Genomic DNA, 17,057 nt, shown 5'->3' on the forward strand with positions numbered 1-17,057 from the left:
TATTCTCAAACACCTCCTTGTGTTATTTCTAATACAGTATATAAAAAGGAGTAAGAGTGCATGGTATTCCATTTTCACATGAGTTTAGAAGTGCAGAAGTCCCAAGCTTCCTGTCAAACCATATATTAGGAGGTATCTTAGCATCAAGGGACAGAAAGTAGGGCTTCTTAATAAATGTGTGGAGTTTAATATTTATTAGAGTCACCCCTGAAGTAAGAAGTATATAAACTACTTTTTCTTCTATTTTAGTTTATGATTGTTAGCTTAATTACCCCCAAAATATGAGACTCTGCCAAAAAAGCCAAGATTTCTGTTTTTAAGAGGATAAAATGGGAACTAAGATTCACTTCCCCTGAATTAAAATGCCATGGAGATTTGAGTTCTCTTACTTGGTGTTTCCCATTGGAGAAGTAAACTTTTTTTTTTTGAACTGAATTATAGGTTTCACGTGATTGTACTTCTTTTCTAATTGTTTTCATATGTTTCAGCACTCAGTCTTTTCTGCTGGTCTGTGGATCTTCTCAACCACATAGTAATTAATTACAGAGGGCAAAAAAACCCTCCAAGGAACAATAGACATTTTTGAAATCTTTAGAGGAAAGAGTGGATGCAGCTAAGTGCCAGACACATATTCCTCTACATCCCTGCTCAGCAGACTCCTGGTGTCCCTGGTTGTTGCTGAACAGACCCTTGGGGATCAGGAGCAGACACACACATAGCTTGCAGGAGCCTCTGTGACTCTGGTTGTGGTCGCACTGTGTGGGCACTGGGTGAGCCGGGAGGTTTCTGGTGTTGCCCCTGACATTCCCAGGAGACCCTGGTTTCTTTCAATAGAACAGACAGGCTGCCAGTCTGAACTGGTTGCTTGTGTGTTACCAACGGAAAAGGGGTGGAAGAAAATGCCAGTTCTTCCTTCGTTTCAATCATTATCTCATTCACTTTGAAACCTGTAACTTTGAGCCAAGAGCTTTTTCTTCCCCCTCACCTGCTTCGAGCCCATAACCTCTCCTACCAAGATAGCTTTACCTGTTTTAGATGAGGTTGGACACAGTTGCAAGGCTGGAAGCTGGGCTGGGCATGTCTCGTTTCACGTTGAACTGTATTGCTTCTGAGCAAAGCAATGAACTGTGCCCAAAGAGCAGCCCCTTCTTCCCAAAGTGACTCATCTATGAATGGCTCGAAAAAATCAAAGCTTCAAATCTCCCTCATGAATATCAAGCCAGATAACCTGAGTCTGCCCCTGAAATTCACTTTATTTACCTAAATTCAGATGACTGGAACTAGAAGCCTCAGTATTCTCCTCTACAAAGTAGACATGAGAATTCCTATCTCACAGGGTTGTCGCGAAGGTTAGCGTATCAGAAATATACTAGCTGCTCAGAGAGTTGTAATTGCTGAAAACTGAAGTAGAACATACTGAAGCTTGACAACAGACTGCCCTCAAGGTCCTTCAAGGGAAAAAGAAAAGCACATTTATGACAGGTTACTTAAAAATTTCAGTAACTAGATACCTGTGAACACAATCCTATATATCTGCCTTATACACCGTATGTATCACTGCCTGGCCAAAAGTACCAGTTCAGATTTTGTGTTACTATCTTTTTTCCCCCTCTTTCTCTGAGTCTGCCTTGAAACTCTGAATTTACAGGATTCAAGCAAGTAGCAGAAAATCAGGCATTATGACCGTTTTTTGTTTTTGTTTTTCTTTTTTTCCAAGTGGGTAGGGAGTGGCTTTCAGTGGCCAGTGATACAGAAAGCTTTCTTCACCGTCTTTTTTTTTTTTTTTTTTTTTAAGTCCACACATCTAAATTGAGATCGCTTGAAACAAGTGCTGCCACGCTGGGCATTTAGCCTAAAAAGAAACACCCCGGGGAATCTGTAGCAGGGCTTGGGCTCCTGTGATCCAGAGAACACCAGATTCTCCCTTCTCAAATTGGCACAGTCATTTGCATAAATGCGTATGTTTTATTCTAAAGAATTCTGCCTGAGTTGGGGGGGGGGGATGGTAAGCCAAGACCCCTGGTCAAAATATGAAAAGAACGCTGCTTTTGAACGTAAGAGGTTCCAGCTAGGGGTCCGCTCCCCCCCTGAACTTGGAGTCAGATCAGCTGAGATGAGATAATGAGTTTGAAAGCGCTTTGTAAACTGTAAAGTGCCATGCAAGCATTGTAAGGTATGATTAGTTAGCATTCTGCTATCATTAATCCTAACAGAACATTGCTGTCTGTGACCAGCGATGCAAATCACAACTCCGGTCTAAGCACAACTCACAGGATCCCTTTATTTAGTAACTAAAATACTTTTCTTTCTCCTACTACCATAGTCATGATAATGCCTTATTTTTTATATGATGTTCTGCTTTCAATACTCTTCCTGGCTGGGTTTTTTGCTTAACGCACAGTACAGTGGTTAAAAGAGAACCCCTGGAGCCAGACGGCCTGGGTTTGAATTTTAGCTTTAGCCCTGGCACTTTGACCTTGGGCAAGTTTCTGAACCTAGAACCTAGTTTCTACTCTCTTAAAATGGTGATGCTAATAACACTAACATTGCAGGGTTGGTATTTAGGTTTAAATGAACTAACACTTAGAAGGAATTCCAGCCAATAGTGCATGCTCAATAATTGTTAACCACTTTCTTTGTCATCAACATTGTGCTTTTTAAATAATGCCTTTTTGAAGACATGAATTCAATGGTCTCTGATTTCCATTGGCCTTTTTTATGGCTATAGTCAACCAGCACCAGTTGGTACTTGCCAGATGCGTTGGCTAAGGAGGTGGGGAGGAGCATGAGCACCATCCAGGAGGGGCCAGGCAGGACCCGGGGAGTCAGGTGTGCAACTCAAAGGGCAGGATTTCATATTTTAAGAAATAAATTTATTCGGGGAGCAAAACACTGCCAACCACTTCCAAATTCTGTATTTTAAATTTTTATTGAGGACAATGGCAGCAGTGAGAAGAAGGAATTTTCTGGGCATGATTAGTGATGATTTGATTTTCCAAAAAGTCAGATGGAGTGAGGGCCTGCTATAGTCTTAAGATGTAGCCCCCTCAGGAGCAGTTTGGAGCAGAGTAGCAGAAAGCAGGCGGCCTGGTTGATCAGGGTACAGGGTCTCATTGTTCATTTTACTCCTAGCTAGGCTAATTCCTCCTTCTTCATTTCTGAGATGAGTTGTCCTTTGAGGAAGAAGAATTTACTCTTAATTTTCTCTTAGAAATTGGATACAAAGTAGGTGAACATTAGGAGTCAAGATATTTTCTTTACTTATCTTTATGAAACGAGAAGATAATAAATGATTTTTAAAAGTTTTAACATTTTATTATCACTTAGAAGAATAATTACTTAAAAGCAAGGCTGAGCCTATGAGCAGGGGGAGAGGAGTTTGTATGAATCCCAGGTGGACACATTCGACCCTATTCCTATCCCACATGCCTCCAACGAAAACAAAAAACAAAATTAAGTGAAAAGTCCTGATATTCCACCATTAAACCACATTCAGGAATTTAAAAGTTTGAAAAGTCTTTAATATCTCTTTGAAAATGGAAATAGCACAAAGTATTGATTTCTTTTTAGCTATTTTGGCAAAATGTTTGGTCACAATTTACTTGACATCCAGCATATGACAAAGAAGAGCTAAGAGGTGGACAGTCATTGGGGTAGAAGATCGAAGACAGAGCTGCTCGTGGGGAGGTACAGGGCAAAAGAAGCATTTATGCCCCGGGTCCATCCTGTGAATGGTCATAAAGTCTTCCAGATGCTTCAGGTTAGCTCAGCTCTGCAGAAAGACCTTCCTCACACTTTGCAATCGGGTACATAGTCTAGGTTTGCTGTCACACAACTGCATGCATTAGCATTCCCCCAGATCAGTTTCTTGGTGGCTCAAATTGTTGCCCTGTCACTCAAAAACAAATTGTGTACCTGTTGGGTGCATTGCTAGTGTTCTAAAGAAAGAAGAACAACCAAAAACTTTCTACTCTTTCCAATTTCATGACAAGAGTTTGGATTGTCCCTCTCAGAGCCATTTAGGATCCTGCATTGCTGATGCTGACGGGGCCCTGTCAATTAAATGACTTTTTAGCATTGCTAGTAGCTGGCTAAATTCAAGGTTTTAAAACCCACTCTAACTGTGCTACAACTCTGGACTAAAATAGCAAACAGATGTCATCTAAACTAACGATACTTGAGAAGACCTTTCACTAACAACACAATGTGTGTGTCTGGAAATGGGGATTTAAAAGAATATTTGGTCTGATCACATGGAGAGTTCTCTTTAATTTTGCTCCATCAGTCACAAGCAATTAAGTAATGAGAAAGAAGCTGTTCATGACATTATCCTTCGCAAAGAAAACCCTTTCCTGACCCACCAACGGGGCAAAGATTCAGAGTCAGAAGAGAAAGTTGCGTGTCGGCGGCCTGATCTTGAGAAAGATGACTTTGCTGCAAGGAGAGCGAGGATGAACCAGACCAAGCCCGCAGTGCCATTGAATCAACTCCTCTATGGGCCTTACCGAAAAAAAGAGGCAGAGAAATCAGAGAGCAGCAAACCACTCTCAAAGGGAATTTCAGAAAAGAAAAGTCTAGAATATAAAAGGTGTGCGCCGTGTGTGTGTGTGTTTGCATGGGTGAGAAAGGGGGCATAATTAAGTGAAGGTGACTTGTGTCATAGGCTCCCATTCCTTTCCTTCCTTTCCCAGTTACAAATAATTGGTAATCGTGGTTTGTTTTGAAGCGGAACTCCAGATATCCAGGCTCCCTAAATGCAGTGGGAGAGAGTAGAACGACCATGTCCAAAATAGGGCTGAATTCACCAAATAAACTTTGAGTTCCAGGGGACACATCACCACAAATGATTGGCATTATTGGCACAAGCAGACCTTGTACCATTGCCAGTCAGGGGTGGCCACCACCCAAGGCTGCTCCAGTCCATTCGCAGGAGGCAGAAAACACGGTCATTCCTTAGCTGTAGGCTCGTCTCCCTTATTGGCTCCTTTTAGATATTGGGAGGGGAAGAAAATGAGGCTTGCTCTTTCTTTCCACATGCCAGCAAAATCACTTAGACATTTAGTGATGGATATTTCTCATTAAAAACACACACACAAAACCGGGGTGCCGGGGTGGCTCAGTCGGTTGAGCATCTGACTCTTGATCTCAGGGTCGTGAGTTCAAGCCCCGCATTGGGCTCCACACCGGGTGTGAAACCAAAAAAAAAAAAAAACAAAAAAACAAAAACTTCTCAAAAATATAATACATTTCTGTTTGTTCTATTATAGAAATTGTTTTTGAGTGAGTTTCCCTTTCCCAACCTTTTTCCCATCCTCTTCATTTGGGAAAGGAAAACTGTAGTGAAATGGGTTTTGGCCAGTGATTTTTATCCTAGGAGGGATATGAACTTATTGAAGGTGTCAGCTTGCTAAATTTCATCACACAGAGTTGATCATTCTTGCATTTTTTCCTTATACCAGAATCAGAGATTTGCATCGTCAAATTGCCATCTCTCTGCCCCTCATTTAAGGGGGTTTGTAAATTCTGTTGAACGAAGAATATAAACATCTTGACTGTGTTTTACACAATTCAAATGGTTCTTTGGGCAGAGTCACTGAGCTCAGTGGAGTAGTCAGTGGTGCTTGTTGCTGTTGTTCTGGAAAGTACCAGGTACAAAATGTGTGGACGATCCGGGGATATAGAACAGAGGTTAGAGCACAGAAGCCTGGCGTGATTTTTTTATAGGACACACTCTAGCTTCGGAAGTCTCTCGCTCTGTGCTGCTCTTGTTGGCATGCCTTATAACAAACCATTCTAGGAGGGCTTTGTGGGAGGGATCCGTTGTTGCACGTGAAACAAAGACTTCTGGACAACTGACTAGCATCAAAGCACATTGATGGGGATCAGCAACTTGAGTTAGGAAAAGGAGTTGCTTTTGTATCTCCCTTTTTTCCTTTCTCCTGCATGCAATTTTAATTCCTGGTATTTCCAGCCTCGTTTGTCACCTAACTCTGTGTTTGGGGACATAGCTCTGAGTCTAGGATGGCCCGTGACCTCTCTAGAGAGCATCAAAGAACTGATGAAAGAAGAGAAGTCCCCTCGTGGCTCTTGCCTCTGCCCTTCCTTCATCCCCTTTCCCAAACTAAAATTAAACAGAAAATTCTGTAGCCTTCCCAACCTGTAGAGGCTCTGCAAAGACACCACATCATCCATGTAACAAAAGAATACCTCTTGGTTTTCTGGCTTGGATGATATCTTTTTTTAAAAAAACAAATAACCTTCTTTATGTAGGTTGAGATTTTCTATCTCAGGAAGCATGTTTAGTTAGAAATTGACTTTTAATGCAATTGAATGTTTTATGCATATAGATGCCACAGCTTTGATTTAAATAACAGCATTGTCAGCATGAAGCCACCCAACATCCACTTCTTGGGAGAACAGTTGAAAATATCAGTTTTGACATCAATAAAGATGACCAGTTATTAACACAAGAAACAAGTGGGTATTGACTCTGTAGATCCAGGTGAAGAGGATACAGTCTGTTTAATCTTCAAGTTTATATTACCCAAACCTAACCAATGCTATTGGGAAGCAGAGACTGATTTTGAAGGTCGAAACTTTCTGTTTGGAATTGACTTAAATGTACTTTCTGGCAGTTGTGAGTTTATGGTTGAGATATTTAATATGTGAACAACGTTCCAGCTATCTCCAAACTAATCCTAGAATTTGGATCATGCAGAGCTCGTTACTAACCTTTTACTGGTGCAGTAAAAGACATTCCAAGACGGCTCAGGGATTCAATCAGAAAACTTGAATTCATTATAGTAACTTGAATAGTGTGGGAATTGGGCATCATTACTGTCAAACCGAAATCTCATTACCATTCTTAATAGTCTTTCAGCAAGCCCTGGCTTCTCTTCCTAAACTAAACTAGAGACTGTCATGTGGTGGAAAAAACTCCATCTCATTACAGTATCAAAAGGGTAACATAGGCGAAAGGAATCAAGGCTCCAATTGATTCCTTATTTTTTGAGAAAGGGAAAGGTGCCTCCATCATTTCCTTGTGTCCTTAGCCTCTGAAATTCCTTCCTTGACATTCTGTTTGTCTGCTCCCCTTCCTTGAACCTGATTTTTCCAATGATGTGGGGGCCTGGATAAAATTGACAGAAACCAGGGCCAAACAGAAGAGGTGAAGTCAATGGTGACCTGTACTACTCGGACTCAGGAGAGTGAACCAGCAGAATTGGAAGTGAGGAAGGTGCCAGATCTTTACAGGGATGACCTGGCTCAGCGGAGAATTCAGGGCCACCTCGCCCCTCACCGAGAGGCTCCGAGATTTGTCACAGTCTCCGATATCACTGAAGCTGACTTGGAGACGTGGGAGAGACTGAAAGTGTCAGAAAAGACGAGGTGTGTCATGTTTTTCCCAAGTTTTCCCCTGGCGGTGGTTTCATTAAACTTTGAAGGAATCAAATGCTTATCCTTCTATCATTTTTTATTCTCGTGGCTGGAGAAAATATACCTCTCAAAACATAGTGTATTCTGCATGAGTTTAAAGTTATTAATACCAAAAGTTACGAGCCACTGGATGGAAAAGATCCTCTTTAATTAAACCAACTACTGTGAATGATAATTTTGATTGGCTTGTTTATACTTGATTTTTAACAAATTTTCATTATTTCACTGTACCTAAGATTTTCTTATGCCATCATTTATGATGTTGGAAGGGATATTTTGAAAACTAGAGAAGCTTAAAGCCCTAGGCAAGACCCCTAGATCATTCCTTCATTTGATTGATGAATGGAAAAAGCAATTCTGCTCTAGCCATAGAAGTATTTTTCATAAATCTAGTATTCAAAAAAAAAGCTCTTATTAATTTGCACTTGCCTTAGAGATCTTTGGAACTCATTTCTGGTTCTGACTAGGGATGGAGATGTTGAGCACATCTGTGCCCCTGAGCCTTCACCAGAAATTAAAGCAGAAACTGCCATTCGTGATGATTTTGCCAGCCGCAAAGCGAGGGCCTATAAGAAAACTTCCAGCCCCCGGCAGAAGTTTGTGCACTTTGGACCTGTGACAGAGATAGATCAGCAGAAATGGAAGCATCTCAGCATTGGCCAGGCTGGGCCTAGGGAGGAGGTGGAAGAAGTCCTCAGTCGTGGCAGCAAGACTGAAACTTACTCTGTCCCCCCTTCCTCTGCGGCCACGTCCAGTTTAGAAAAAGACCAAATGCTTACTCCACAAAATGACCCCAGGTATTTTCCTCCATCCGTGTGCAAGACCTGCATGGGAGCCATTGCTGCTTTGAAAGGGCCTGCTGAGCACCTGTCAGAAACCTCCGGCCATCCCATAGTTTTAATAGACTCTGGCTGGTTGGCAGAGAAGTAACGTTAACAGGTCACCCTGGCTAGGAGCGCGTGTGTGGACGTTAATGGCAGGCGTCCATTTTGATGCTGTTGTCCCCAGAATCCCTGCCTGGAAATGCCAGTAATCTTGGCGAAGGACCCTTTTTCCCTCGCCTGCATTAGCACTACTTTATTAGTTGGAAATACTGAAATGAACTCGATGGAATGTTTTAATGATACCCTATTGTTTCTTCTAAAAATACATTGATAAAAATCAGGTTTATCCTTAACCTCCCTCTTTTCCTATCCCACAGAGGGAAGAAAAAAATAGTTATTAATATCATTCATTCAAATTTGGACACTGAAGCAGTCAAAAAGAAAGTAAAGGTCTCTTTCCTTCCCTACATTAAAAAAAAAATTGTATAAAAAATGATGACTGGAAAAAGACTCCTCTCTTGGGGTTCCTATGAGTCAAGAGTTTCCTTGGCTGAATCTCCATCCAAATGTGTGAGGGATCACCTGGGAAAAGCCTGTGTTGGCCTGTCACGGGTTGTCATCCTTACTGGATGCCTTCCAGCTTTGAATTTCCAAGTCCTCTTTTGGGGGTTCAGTTCTGTGGGCTGGTCTCTCTTCCAGGAAGCAGGTATAGGAGGTTTATAAGCTCCTAGACTCTCCTGGGAGCCTCCATGCCACCTGCATGTTGGGAGCAAAGTAACGCTCTCCATGGCAAGAGGAAATGCTTAAGACGTCCTCCTCTGTGCTTTGTCCTTGAAATCCAAAGGAAACAGTGAATGGTCCATGACATACAGAGGGGTGTCTTTCATCCAGTACTGTGGCCGACAGCATAGAGATAGCAGATTGTAGATACAAGTAATCCTAGTACACCAGAAATACAGTTGGTGTTTCAGAGGCTGACAGGGACCTGGGGTGGAGGAGGTGGGGGGTAAGAAATTAGTAAGGAATGCATCACTGAGTCCTTGACTAGGGAGGAGGCCATCACTTAACCCCATGGTGACAGGGTCTCGCCAGCCTTCTTTGACTTTCCTCAGGCCCTTGCTGGGGCTCACCTTCCATGATCTCCATCTGAGTGTGTCATCCTTACTAACCAGCCTCCGGAATGAGAGCAGCTGAACTCTTCTTAATCTCCCAGTCCCAACCATGTTCCTTGTGTCCTTTCGTAATTCTTTTTCCTCTTCTCTCTTGTCACCAATGCTACTTGATTATCCCCAGAATAGTGAATTCTGGCGTCGCCGACTATTGCAAAAGGGTCTCACGGCTGGCTTCTGTGCTGGAGACCCAGGAGGAGCATGTGTGCGGTTTGAGCGAGTGCCCGGGGACAGAGGAAGGTGAGAAGCAATGTTCCCTCCCTTTCCAGGAGGTGACGGATGACAGGTGGGGTCAAGGCCTCAGGTGTGAAGTCTTCCCTAGCAGTAAAGCTGTCCTCTCTGGCTTCAGCGATGAGCAAACAGCTGCCACAGGTTGGCAAAGAAGAGAAGGAAGGAGCTGCTCAAAGAGATTCTGTGAGGCCGCCAAAGGCTGAAAGATCAGAGGAGAGCGGCCAGCCACTGTGAGCGCTTGTCTGCATTCCAGGGTGTGCTACTTCTGCTGTGTGTGGCTGTTGTGTTCCCAGAAAACAGCTTCGAACCACAGTATGCCCTTGATGACTGATGTGGCATGGAGTTCAGTCACTTAAAAGAATGCACCCATCCCAGGGTCAGAGTTCTGCTCTCAGCACCCTCCCTGAGTAGAGATTTGAGCCTTTGCATGTGGTTGGGTGCTGGCCAGATTTCATCCTCGGGAATCATGACAACCCAAAAGGGAAACCCATTCCGGTGTAAGTACCCGTTGCATGACGGAGGCCCACGGTATTAGTATTCAGTTGCTATGTGTGTTGCTGCCTCCATGGACGTTGGCTTCTTCTGTCTTGGGTTGATGCCCGTGGGTGATGCTACTGAAAACATCTTTAGCAGTAAGTGGCCTTTGACTGGCTGGACTGAATGTTGCCCTAGTTTGTGCCCCCGGGCCTCTGAATGCAAGACTTCAGGGACCGAAGAGAGCTCGGAGAAGATGACAGCTCCCGCCAGGAGCGGCAGCGGACTGAAAGGCCGAGGAAGGTTGTATGATTCACAAAAAGATGACATGATGGTCAGGAGAACCGGGATGTCTCTTAGACACATTGGATCCAACGTAAACCAGTTCCTTCCAGTTCCATTTGCAAAGCGACAGGGTGTGGAGGCGTCTGCCAGGGGTCCACCATTGAAGGATAAGAGGTCAGAAGATTTTCCTGAGCCTTTGTGATTTTGTTTCTCTGCTCTGAGCCTCCATAATGCTTTGGGTATGTTATTAACGCCGTACAGTACCTCAGTGCCACTTACCTGTGATTGCTTGCGGAAATGGAATGGTAAAAATTGGCCCAGTCTGCCAGGAATTTTTTTTTTCCCTTTTTTTGCATATAAGCAGGTGTGGAAAGAAGATGTAGTTGTGAGTTTTCCTGTTCAACTTTTTTTTTTTTTCTGGCTCATCTTGTGGGCCGCCTAAATGGATAACTCTTCTGTTTCTTCCTAGCTTGCATAGGAGCCCTCAGGTAAAGGAACTGAACTTCTTTCTGACCTACTTGATTTCAGTTTGGTTCCAGGAGGGTCCAAAGAAGATGTATATCACTTATCAATTTGTAATTTCATTTCATTTCAACACTAGCAAACACTCAGGGTTTTCTAGAGATAAGATTTCTATTCCATGCTGTGACTTGATTTAAAAGAACAAGGAAGGAGGGGCATCCGGGTGGCTCAGTTAGTGAAGCATCTGCCTTCGGCTCAGGTCATGATCCCGGGGTCCTGGGATCGAGCCCCATGTTGGGCTCCCTGCTCAGTGGGGAGCCCGCTTCTCCCTCTCCTCCCCGCTCATGTGCTCTCTCTCTCTATCTCTGTCTCTCTCTCAAATAATAATCTTTAAAAAAAAAAAAAAAGAACGAGTAAGGAAATAATCTGAAGTTTGTAGTTAAAAGTACTACATGTTGAAGCCTCTGTTGCTATTTAGTAAGAGTGATACATTTTTGTTAAAAGTGTGGTCTGCCAGATCTAAGTAGAATAAAAGAGTGAGAGCTGTTTTGCATAATTACAGGATCCACTAGAAAGCAGGAAGTGATGGGGTTCCGCTTCACGAAGGACCTTGAAAGTGGCAGGTCAGAGGGTAGGATGGGGAGCAGGGAGAACCTTAAGTAACACCCACATTTTAAAACTAAGATCCTAGCTATCTTTATGACCTGGATTTAATCTATGCTTTGTATTCCTCTGAATCATACTACTACTGTCCCAGAGCCTCATTGTAATGTTGGTTTCAGGATGCTATTCGTGCTCTGCTTCATAGTGCAGAGTGCTTTGTAGCCCTTTCAAAGGGTGGCTTCTCCCTCTAGCTCTCCTTCTGGCAATTCACAGGTAGGGCAATGGAGAGAGAAGAGGGTGAGTGGATCCCACGTGGATCCACGCCAGTCACGCCGGTCAGGGCTGGTTCGTGGCAGAGGGCCTGACTGATCTGCCCGGTCCACCATCCTCACTCACTTTCCAGATGCCCTGACACAGCATGGCCCCGGGGTCATGGGCTGCTCTAAAGCAACTTAACATGAAAGGGAAGAAGAATGAGGGGCCCATGGCTGCCTACCCATTCTAGGTGCTTTCCCATTGACTTACTCCTCACACGACCTTTGAGAGGAAGAATTTTCAGCTGCATTTTGCAGTTAAGAAACGGAGGCCCACGTCCACACAGCTGGTAATTACAGGTCCAACATTCAGACCCAGCTCTCTCTGAGCAGAAAGCCATGGTCCCCTTCTGGCACGTTGCCTGCACAGGTTACTAGAGGGAACGGTGGCAGTCTGATGAATTCCCTGTCACTTGTATCTGTCCCTCTATTAGTGATTCAGAGAAAAGCCTCTTTAGATCCAAATGAGAATGAATGGCTAGTTTGAGCAGAAGGAGATGTGGTCACATGAACTACATGTCAGTTGTGTGACTGAATGAGCATACGCCTTGGGAATTCATGTTTCTTTTCCACAGCTGTTTATTGAGTAATTACTATGGGTAATTACTGGGAGCTAGGGGATAATTTTAAATGAGCAGGAAACCCATTTTTTTCTCTCCCACTTCAAATGAAGCTATGCCAGTTCACAATACGGAAGTATAGAACCAGCTAATTATTGATCCTGAAATGCTTTATTAGTGCTGAAAGTTACATGAAATAGATGCATAGAATATTCTCTTTATCTTTCTAAATATCCCTACCCTCACAATTAAACTTTATTCATTGCTTTTTCATTTCTTTTTTTTTTTCTTTCTGGTGGGATGCTTATACCAACTGTGATTTGTCTGGCCAATTTTGTACCTATTGACTCGCCCACTTTGCATTAAAAAAAAATCTGTTAGTGATTTTTTAACTTACCTTTACTTTTTAGTTTCACATAGGACAACAGAGAAAGTCATTTGAAGCCCAAGCTCTAATTATCTTCTCCCTAACTGCAAAGGCAGTTCTGCTTAAATTGATGCCCTCTTAAATCCATTGAATTAGGAGGAAATTCCTTAAGTCCATAAGTTTATATATAGTAGAAGGGTACATGAAGGTTATCTTCAGACACTAAGCTATTCTTTTCAATTTCCAGGGCATCCAGTAAGTACTCAATGAATACTTATTGAGGGCCTTGTCTGGTCACTATTCAGGGAACCCAAAAAGAAAAATCCCTGCCCTCATGGAGCTTACACGTTAGTGTAAATCTACATTTTTTGGCAGAGATTTCCATGAAATGCTGTTAAGTATTTTGTGTAGAAGCCATCTAAATTCAAATATATCCTACATGCTACAACATGTAGCTGAATCTCATCAACAAAATGGGCTAAAGGAGCCAAACTCGAAAGAATACATACTATATGGATCCATTTATATAGTACAAAACACTCACCACTAAGCTCTGGGTATGTCTGCGTTGTGCAGATTCATTGAGGGATATGTGTGTGGTAGGTGCCCCTTCTGTATATATATTCTACTTTAATAAAACATTAACAAAAATATTCAGATAGAGACACAAAACACATACTAACTATGAGTTGATTATTTCTAGGTTAACTAGGCATAACTTCTCTGCCCTCTTCCATAGATAATTTAGAAAACACTGGATTTGAATAAGCCTATTCCAATAGGCCTGTTAATTGGCAAACACTGATCCAGTCTTCAGAACTAACTGCTCATGCACTCTCCCTTGACCATTGGTCATCGATTCCAAATGTAGTCATGTTTTTTAGAAAATTGAATGTATTAGGTTAAACTTTAGCCCCTTCTGAAACTATCCCCTGGAGAAACAGAAAATGAGTCTTACTGCCACAAGAGAAATATCCACAAACCTTTTGGCCATTTCAACAGAGACTTTGGGTCTTGCACTGGTTTGGTTGCCTTCACTGTGAACGAAAACAATTATTAATGAATGCATGAATGCAGACTGTTCTAGAATGATAAGAGCAGGTAAGAGAGAAGGGTGGGTGGGCGCCTGGGTGGCTCAGATGGTTAAGCGTCTGCCTTTGGCTCAGGTCATGATCCCAGAGTCCTGGGATCGAGTCCCGCATCGGGCTCCCTGCTCCTTGGGAGCCTGCTTCTCCTCTGCCTCTCTCTCTCTCTCTCTCTCTCTCTCTCTGTGTCTCTCATGAATAAATAAAAAAAAAATAAAGAGAGAAGAGTGGGTATGTGTGCACCCATGCATTCCAGGGTGTTTTCCCTAAGATTACAGGAAGACATCTCTAGAAATGACTCTTTTCCCCATAAACTGTTATGAAACTGAACACGAGACTAGGTAATTTTTTGCTGAAAACCACAAAATTTAATTTGCTGGAAACTGAAAGCAGGACCTTTTTTCTTTACTCAAATAATTCTTTGTCCACCGTCAGAGTGCAGAAATGAACAGCGTTTGAGGGCATAGGTAAGAACCTTCTCTTAACATTACCTTTTGCTGAAGAGATAGTCATTTGTGGAAGCTGCTTTTTTAGACTGTGCTTTAAAATATGTCCTTGTAATGTCCTAATTTCCTTTTTCTAATTTAACCTTTTTCTTTGCTTTATCAGATGCATTAAAATTTAAAGTGTCTATACTGCAGAAGGTACAACTTTGTAGATCTGAATAATCAGAAGAATATAAAAGACTGTAAAAAGGAAAACTTTGGTTTTTCAAGTTATGGAATATTATCCAAATCTGGCTTTGATTAAGGCTGCCAGTTTTCTAGGAATTGTGGTTTTTGTCAAATGCACGCGGAAGGCACTGATTGGGGTTCTGGTTGGAGCTCTGGTTTGCTTTCAGAAAACTGCAGAAACACTCTTTGATGTCATTTGTGCAAAAGCATGAACACATCACGGAAAGGGTCAGTAAACGTGTGCTTCTATGTTGGGTGTCCATTACAGCCCATTACTGCCGAACATAAAGGCAAGAACAGTTTAACTGTTTGTGAACGACCGTAATACAGGTTTGGCTTTTTTTTTTTCTTCTTCTTCTTAAACTACCTTCTCTAAACATTGTGGGTTGCACCTAAGCCTTCTTGTGTTTATATTGAACAGACTCTTTTTTTGTGGGTAGCATGGGGATTATTTTCATCTCTCCTCTGTGTTTTAATACATGTTTTGCATTCTTTAGCAATGTCAAGACCGTTTCTTCATTTCCAGCAGTTAATAAATATTGCTAATTGTGTAACGACACTTCTCTTCCAGTGTGATCGGCAAAAAACGTTTGGCATGCAGATATGTCACCGGTTATGTTTATTGCCAGCTCGGTTACAGAGCTAACCTTCTGTCTTGCCCATCCTCTAATTTTGTATTTGGTCTTGTAGATACGGTCCGAGAACTCCTGTGTCTGATGACGCAGAGTAAGTTGTCTTGTGTTTGTAGGAATCCATTAATGACTAGCTTGAACTGCATGCTTCCCATACTTACCACTAATTGAAATGAAATTGATGCAACAGTGAACTGAGCAGCTCACTGACTCACGCAGCCTCTGAAAAGCGCTTGAAGTTGGAATGCAGAACATATGTTCTGTGCAGGAGAAATGAATGAAAGAGTAACTCGAGCATGATTCTAATACACAGCTGCTGCTTGAACTTAACATTTGCTTTTCATAGATGTGGCATGGGGAGGCTGGTCTGACTGTCTGGATGTTGGTACCCCTTCTGAACCACAGAATTATTCTGCGTTTTGCATTTAATTCTTGATATGTTAGGGCTTGGAGTTAACAATGAAGCAAGTCATTCTCATGGCCCTATTTTTTTTTTTTTTGAGCTAAGAAAACAAATCCTGAACCACTAATTACAGATTCAGAAGCCCAAGTTCCTCCCAGGTTGGAGTAATACAAACTGTGGGATGCTCACGACCAGAACATTGGGGTTGTGTTCAAGTTCTGTGGCATAGCAAGGGGTCAAGATGTCAAACATGACTTGGGCTTCCTCTTCCGGCTCCTTACTTTCCACTCCTCTCAGAGATTCATTCCCTACCTCCGCCTCACATCCAAATTTGAGAAGAAGCCAACACTCTCCCATTTGTGACCACATTAACTCCGTTTCAGAAACGGATTTCCCATCCGCAGAGCATTCTGAAGCAGATATCCAAGGCAAACATTTTCTATGCACAATACTAGCTTTCTCAGAGTTGAGTAAAATCTGTGTTTTGAGAAACAATTAATATCTAATCCCAACGTCAGTGGCCTGCTGAGCCTGATGTCTCTCCTCTGTGACAAGCAGTCTATGGCGCTGGTGGGAGTTTGGGCCATCAGAAGAGCACACACTGGCCTAAGACATTTAAGTCACCCAGTGAGGTGTCTAAATAAGGGTGCAAAACACAAAAGTCATTGCCCCCAATGACAAGGAGATTGGGCCCCCAAATTACTGTTTCCAGTACCTTTTCTACGTCTGTGTTCAAGATGTCAGCTTGGTTTGTCCTAGCACTAAGCCGGCTGCCTCGGGTGCCAGGATCCATTCCCATTGTGCAATCTGTGATTGCTTCGTGGCCTGATGTGCAGCACAGTCATGTCTCAAAACCAAGATTCCCCCTGAGCTTGACTGACTGCATGGAGTTAAGTTGTCTATAAAATTGAGCCCTGGTTATTACACCGAAAATCTGCAGTGGCAATATTTAACACGCATTGAAAGGAAGATGGTCAAAGATGAATAGGCAAAACTTTGATTTGGTTAGCAAAAACATTTTGATGGAATGGATTTATTCTTCCTCAATGCAAGGCCGCTCTGCAGTTTGCCTAAGACGGATCTCTGGGAAATCCCAAAAGGTGGAAGAAAGCAAGCTACGGTAAAGAGCGTTTGAATCCTGCTTGCTCCTGAATGTGAAACCTCACCTATGGGAAAAGTGAATGATTTTTTTCAAGGCAGCAGAGGTGGGGACTCCCTTTCTGCCCTAAATTTACAAAAAGCAGCCTCATGGACTAAGAAGAATGAAAGGGGCTTCTTTTCCAGAGATCTTCTCTAGGAATATCCAAAGTGCTGAATCTCCTTCTTGGGAGTAGGCACAACTTGCATGAAGCCGTGTGGGGAGCAAAGCACAAGGTTTATATGGGGAGTTTCATTTTTAAATAGATATTTATTATATGTTTCGTTTCTTCCCCCACTCTCTCCCTTTTTCAAAATCGTTTAAAGGCAATTATTGGCACAGGCTCTATTTACTCAGAACTGGCACATTCTTAAAATACAGCCCAATCAAAAAAAGATG

General features: G+C 42.6%; 1 protein-coding gene across 12 annotated transcripts in view; it reads left to right on the forward strand.

Moving 5' to 3' along the window:
* LIMCH1 (LIM and calponin homology domains 1) overlaps window positions 1–17,057 on the forward strand; it is a 321,761-nt gene that overhangs the window by 243,561 nt on the left and 61,143 nt on the right. For 7 of the 12 annotated variants that reach the window (XM_025887555.2, XM_025887552.2, XM_073891587.1 and 4 more), the window contains one exon: window positions 15,176–15,211. The exons of 4 other annotated variants lie outside the window; for them this stretch is intronic. In XM_025887555.2, the coding sequence (XP_025743340.2) occupies window positions 15,176–15,211 (36 nt within the window). Of the gene's footprint in view, window positions 1–4,285; window positions 4,589–7,146; window positions 7,390–7,904; window positions 8,235–9,554; window positions 9,671–9,779; window positions 9,892–10,333; window positions 10,595–15,175; window positions 15,212–17,057 lie in introns of all 12 variants that reach the window. One more of the 12 variants, XM_025887550.2, reaches the window with a different exon arrangement.

Source organism: Callorhinus ursinus, unplaced genomic scaffold (assembly GCF_003265705.2).
Source record: "Callorhinus ursinus isolate GAN/ISIS: 27379988/994484 unplaced genomic scaffold, GSC_fseal_2.0 scaffold4, whole genome shotgun sequence".
NCBI classification, from domain to species: domain Eukaryota; kingdom Metazoa; phylum Chordata; class Mammalia; order Carnivora; family Otariidae; genus Callorhinus; species Callorhinus ursinus.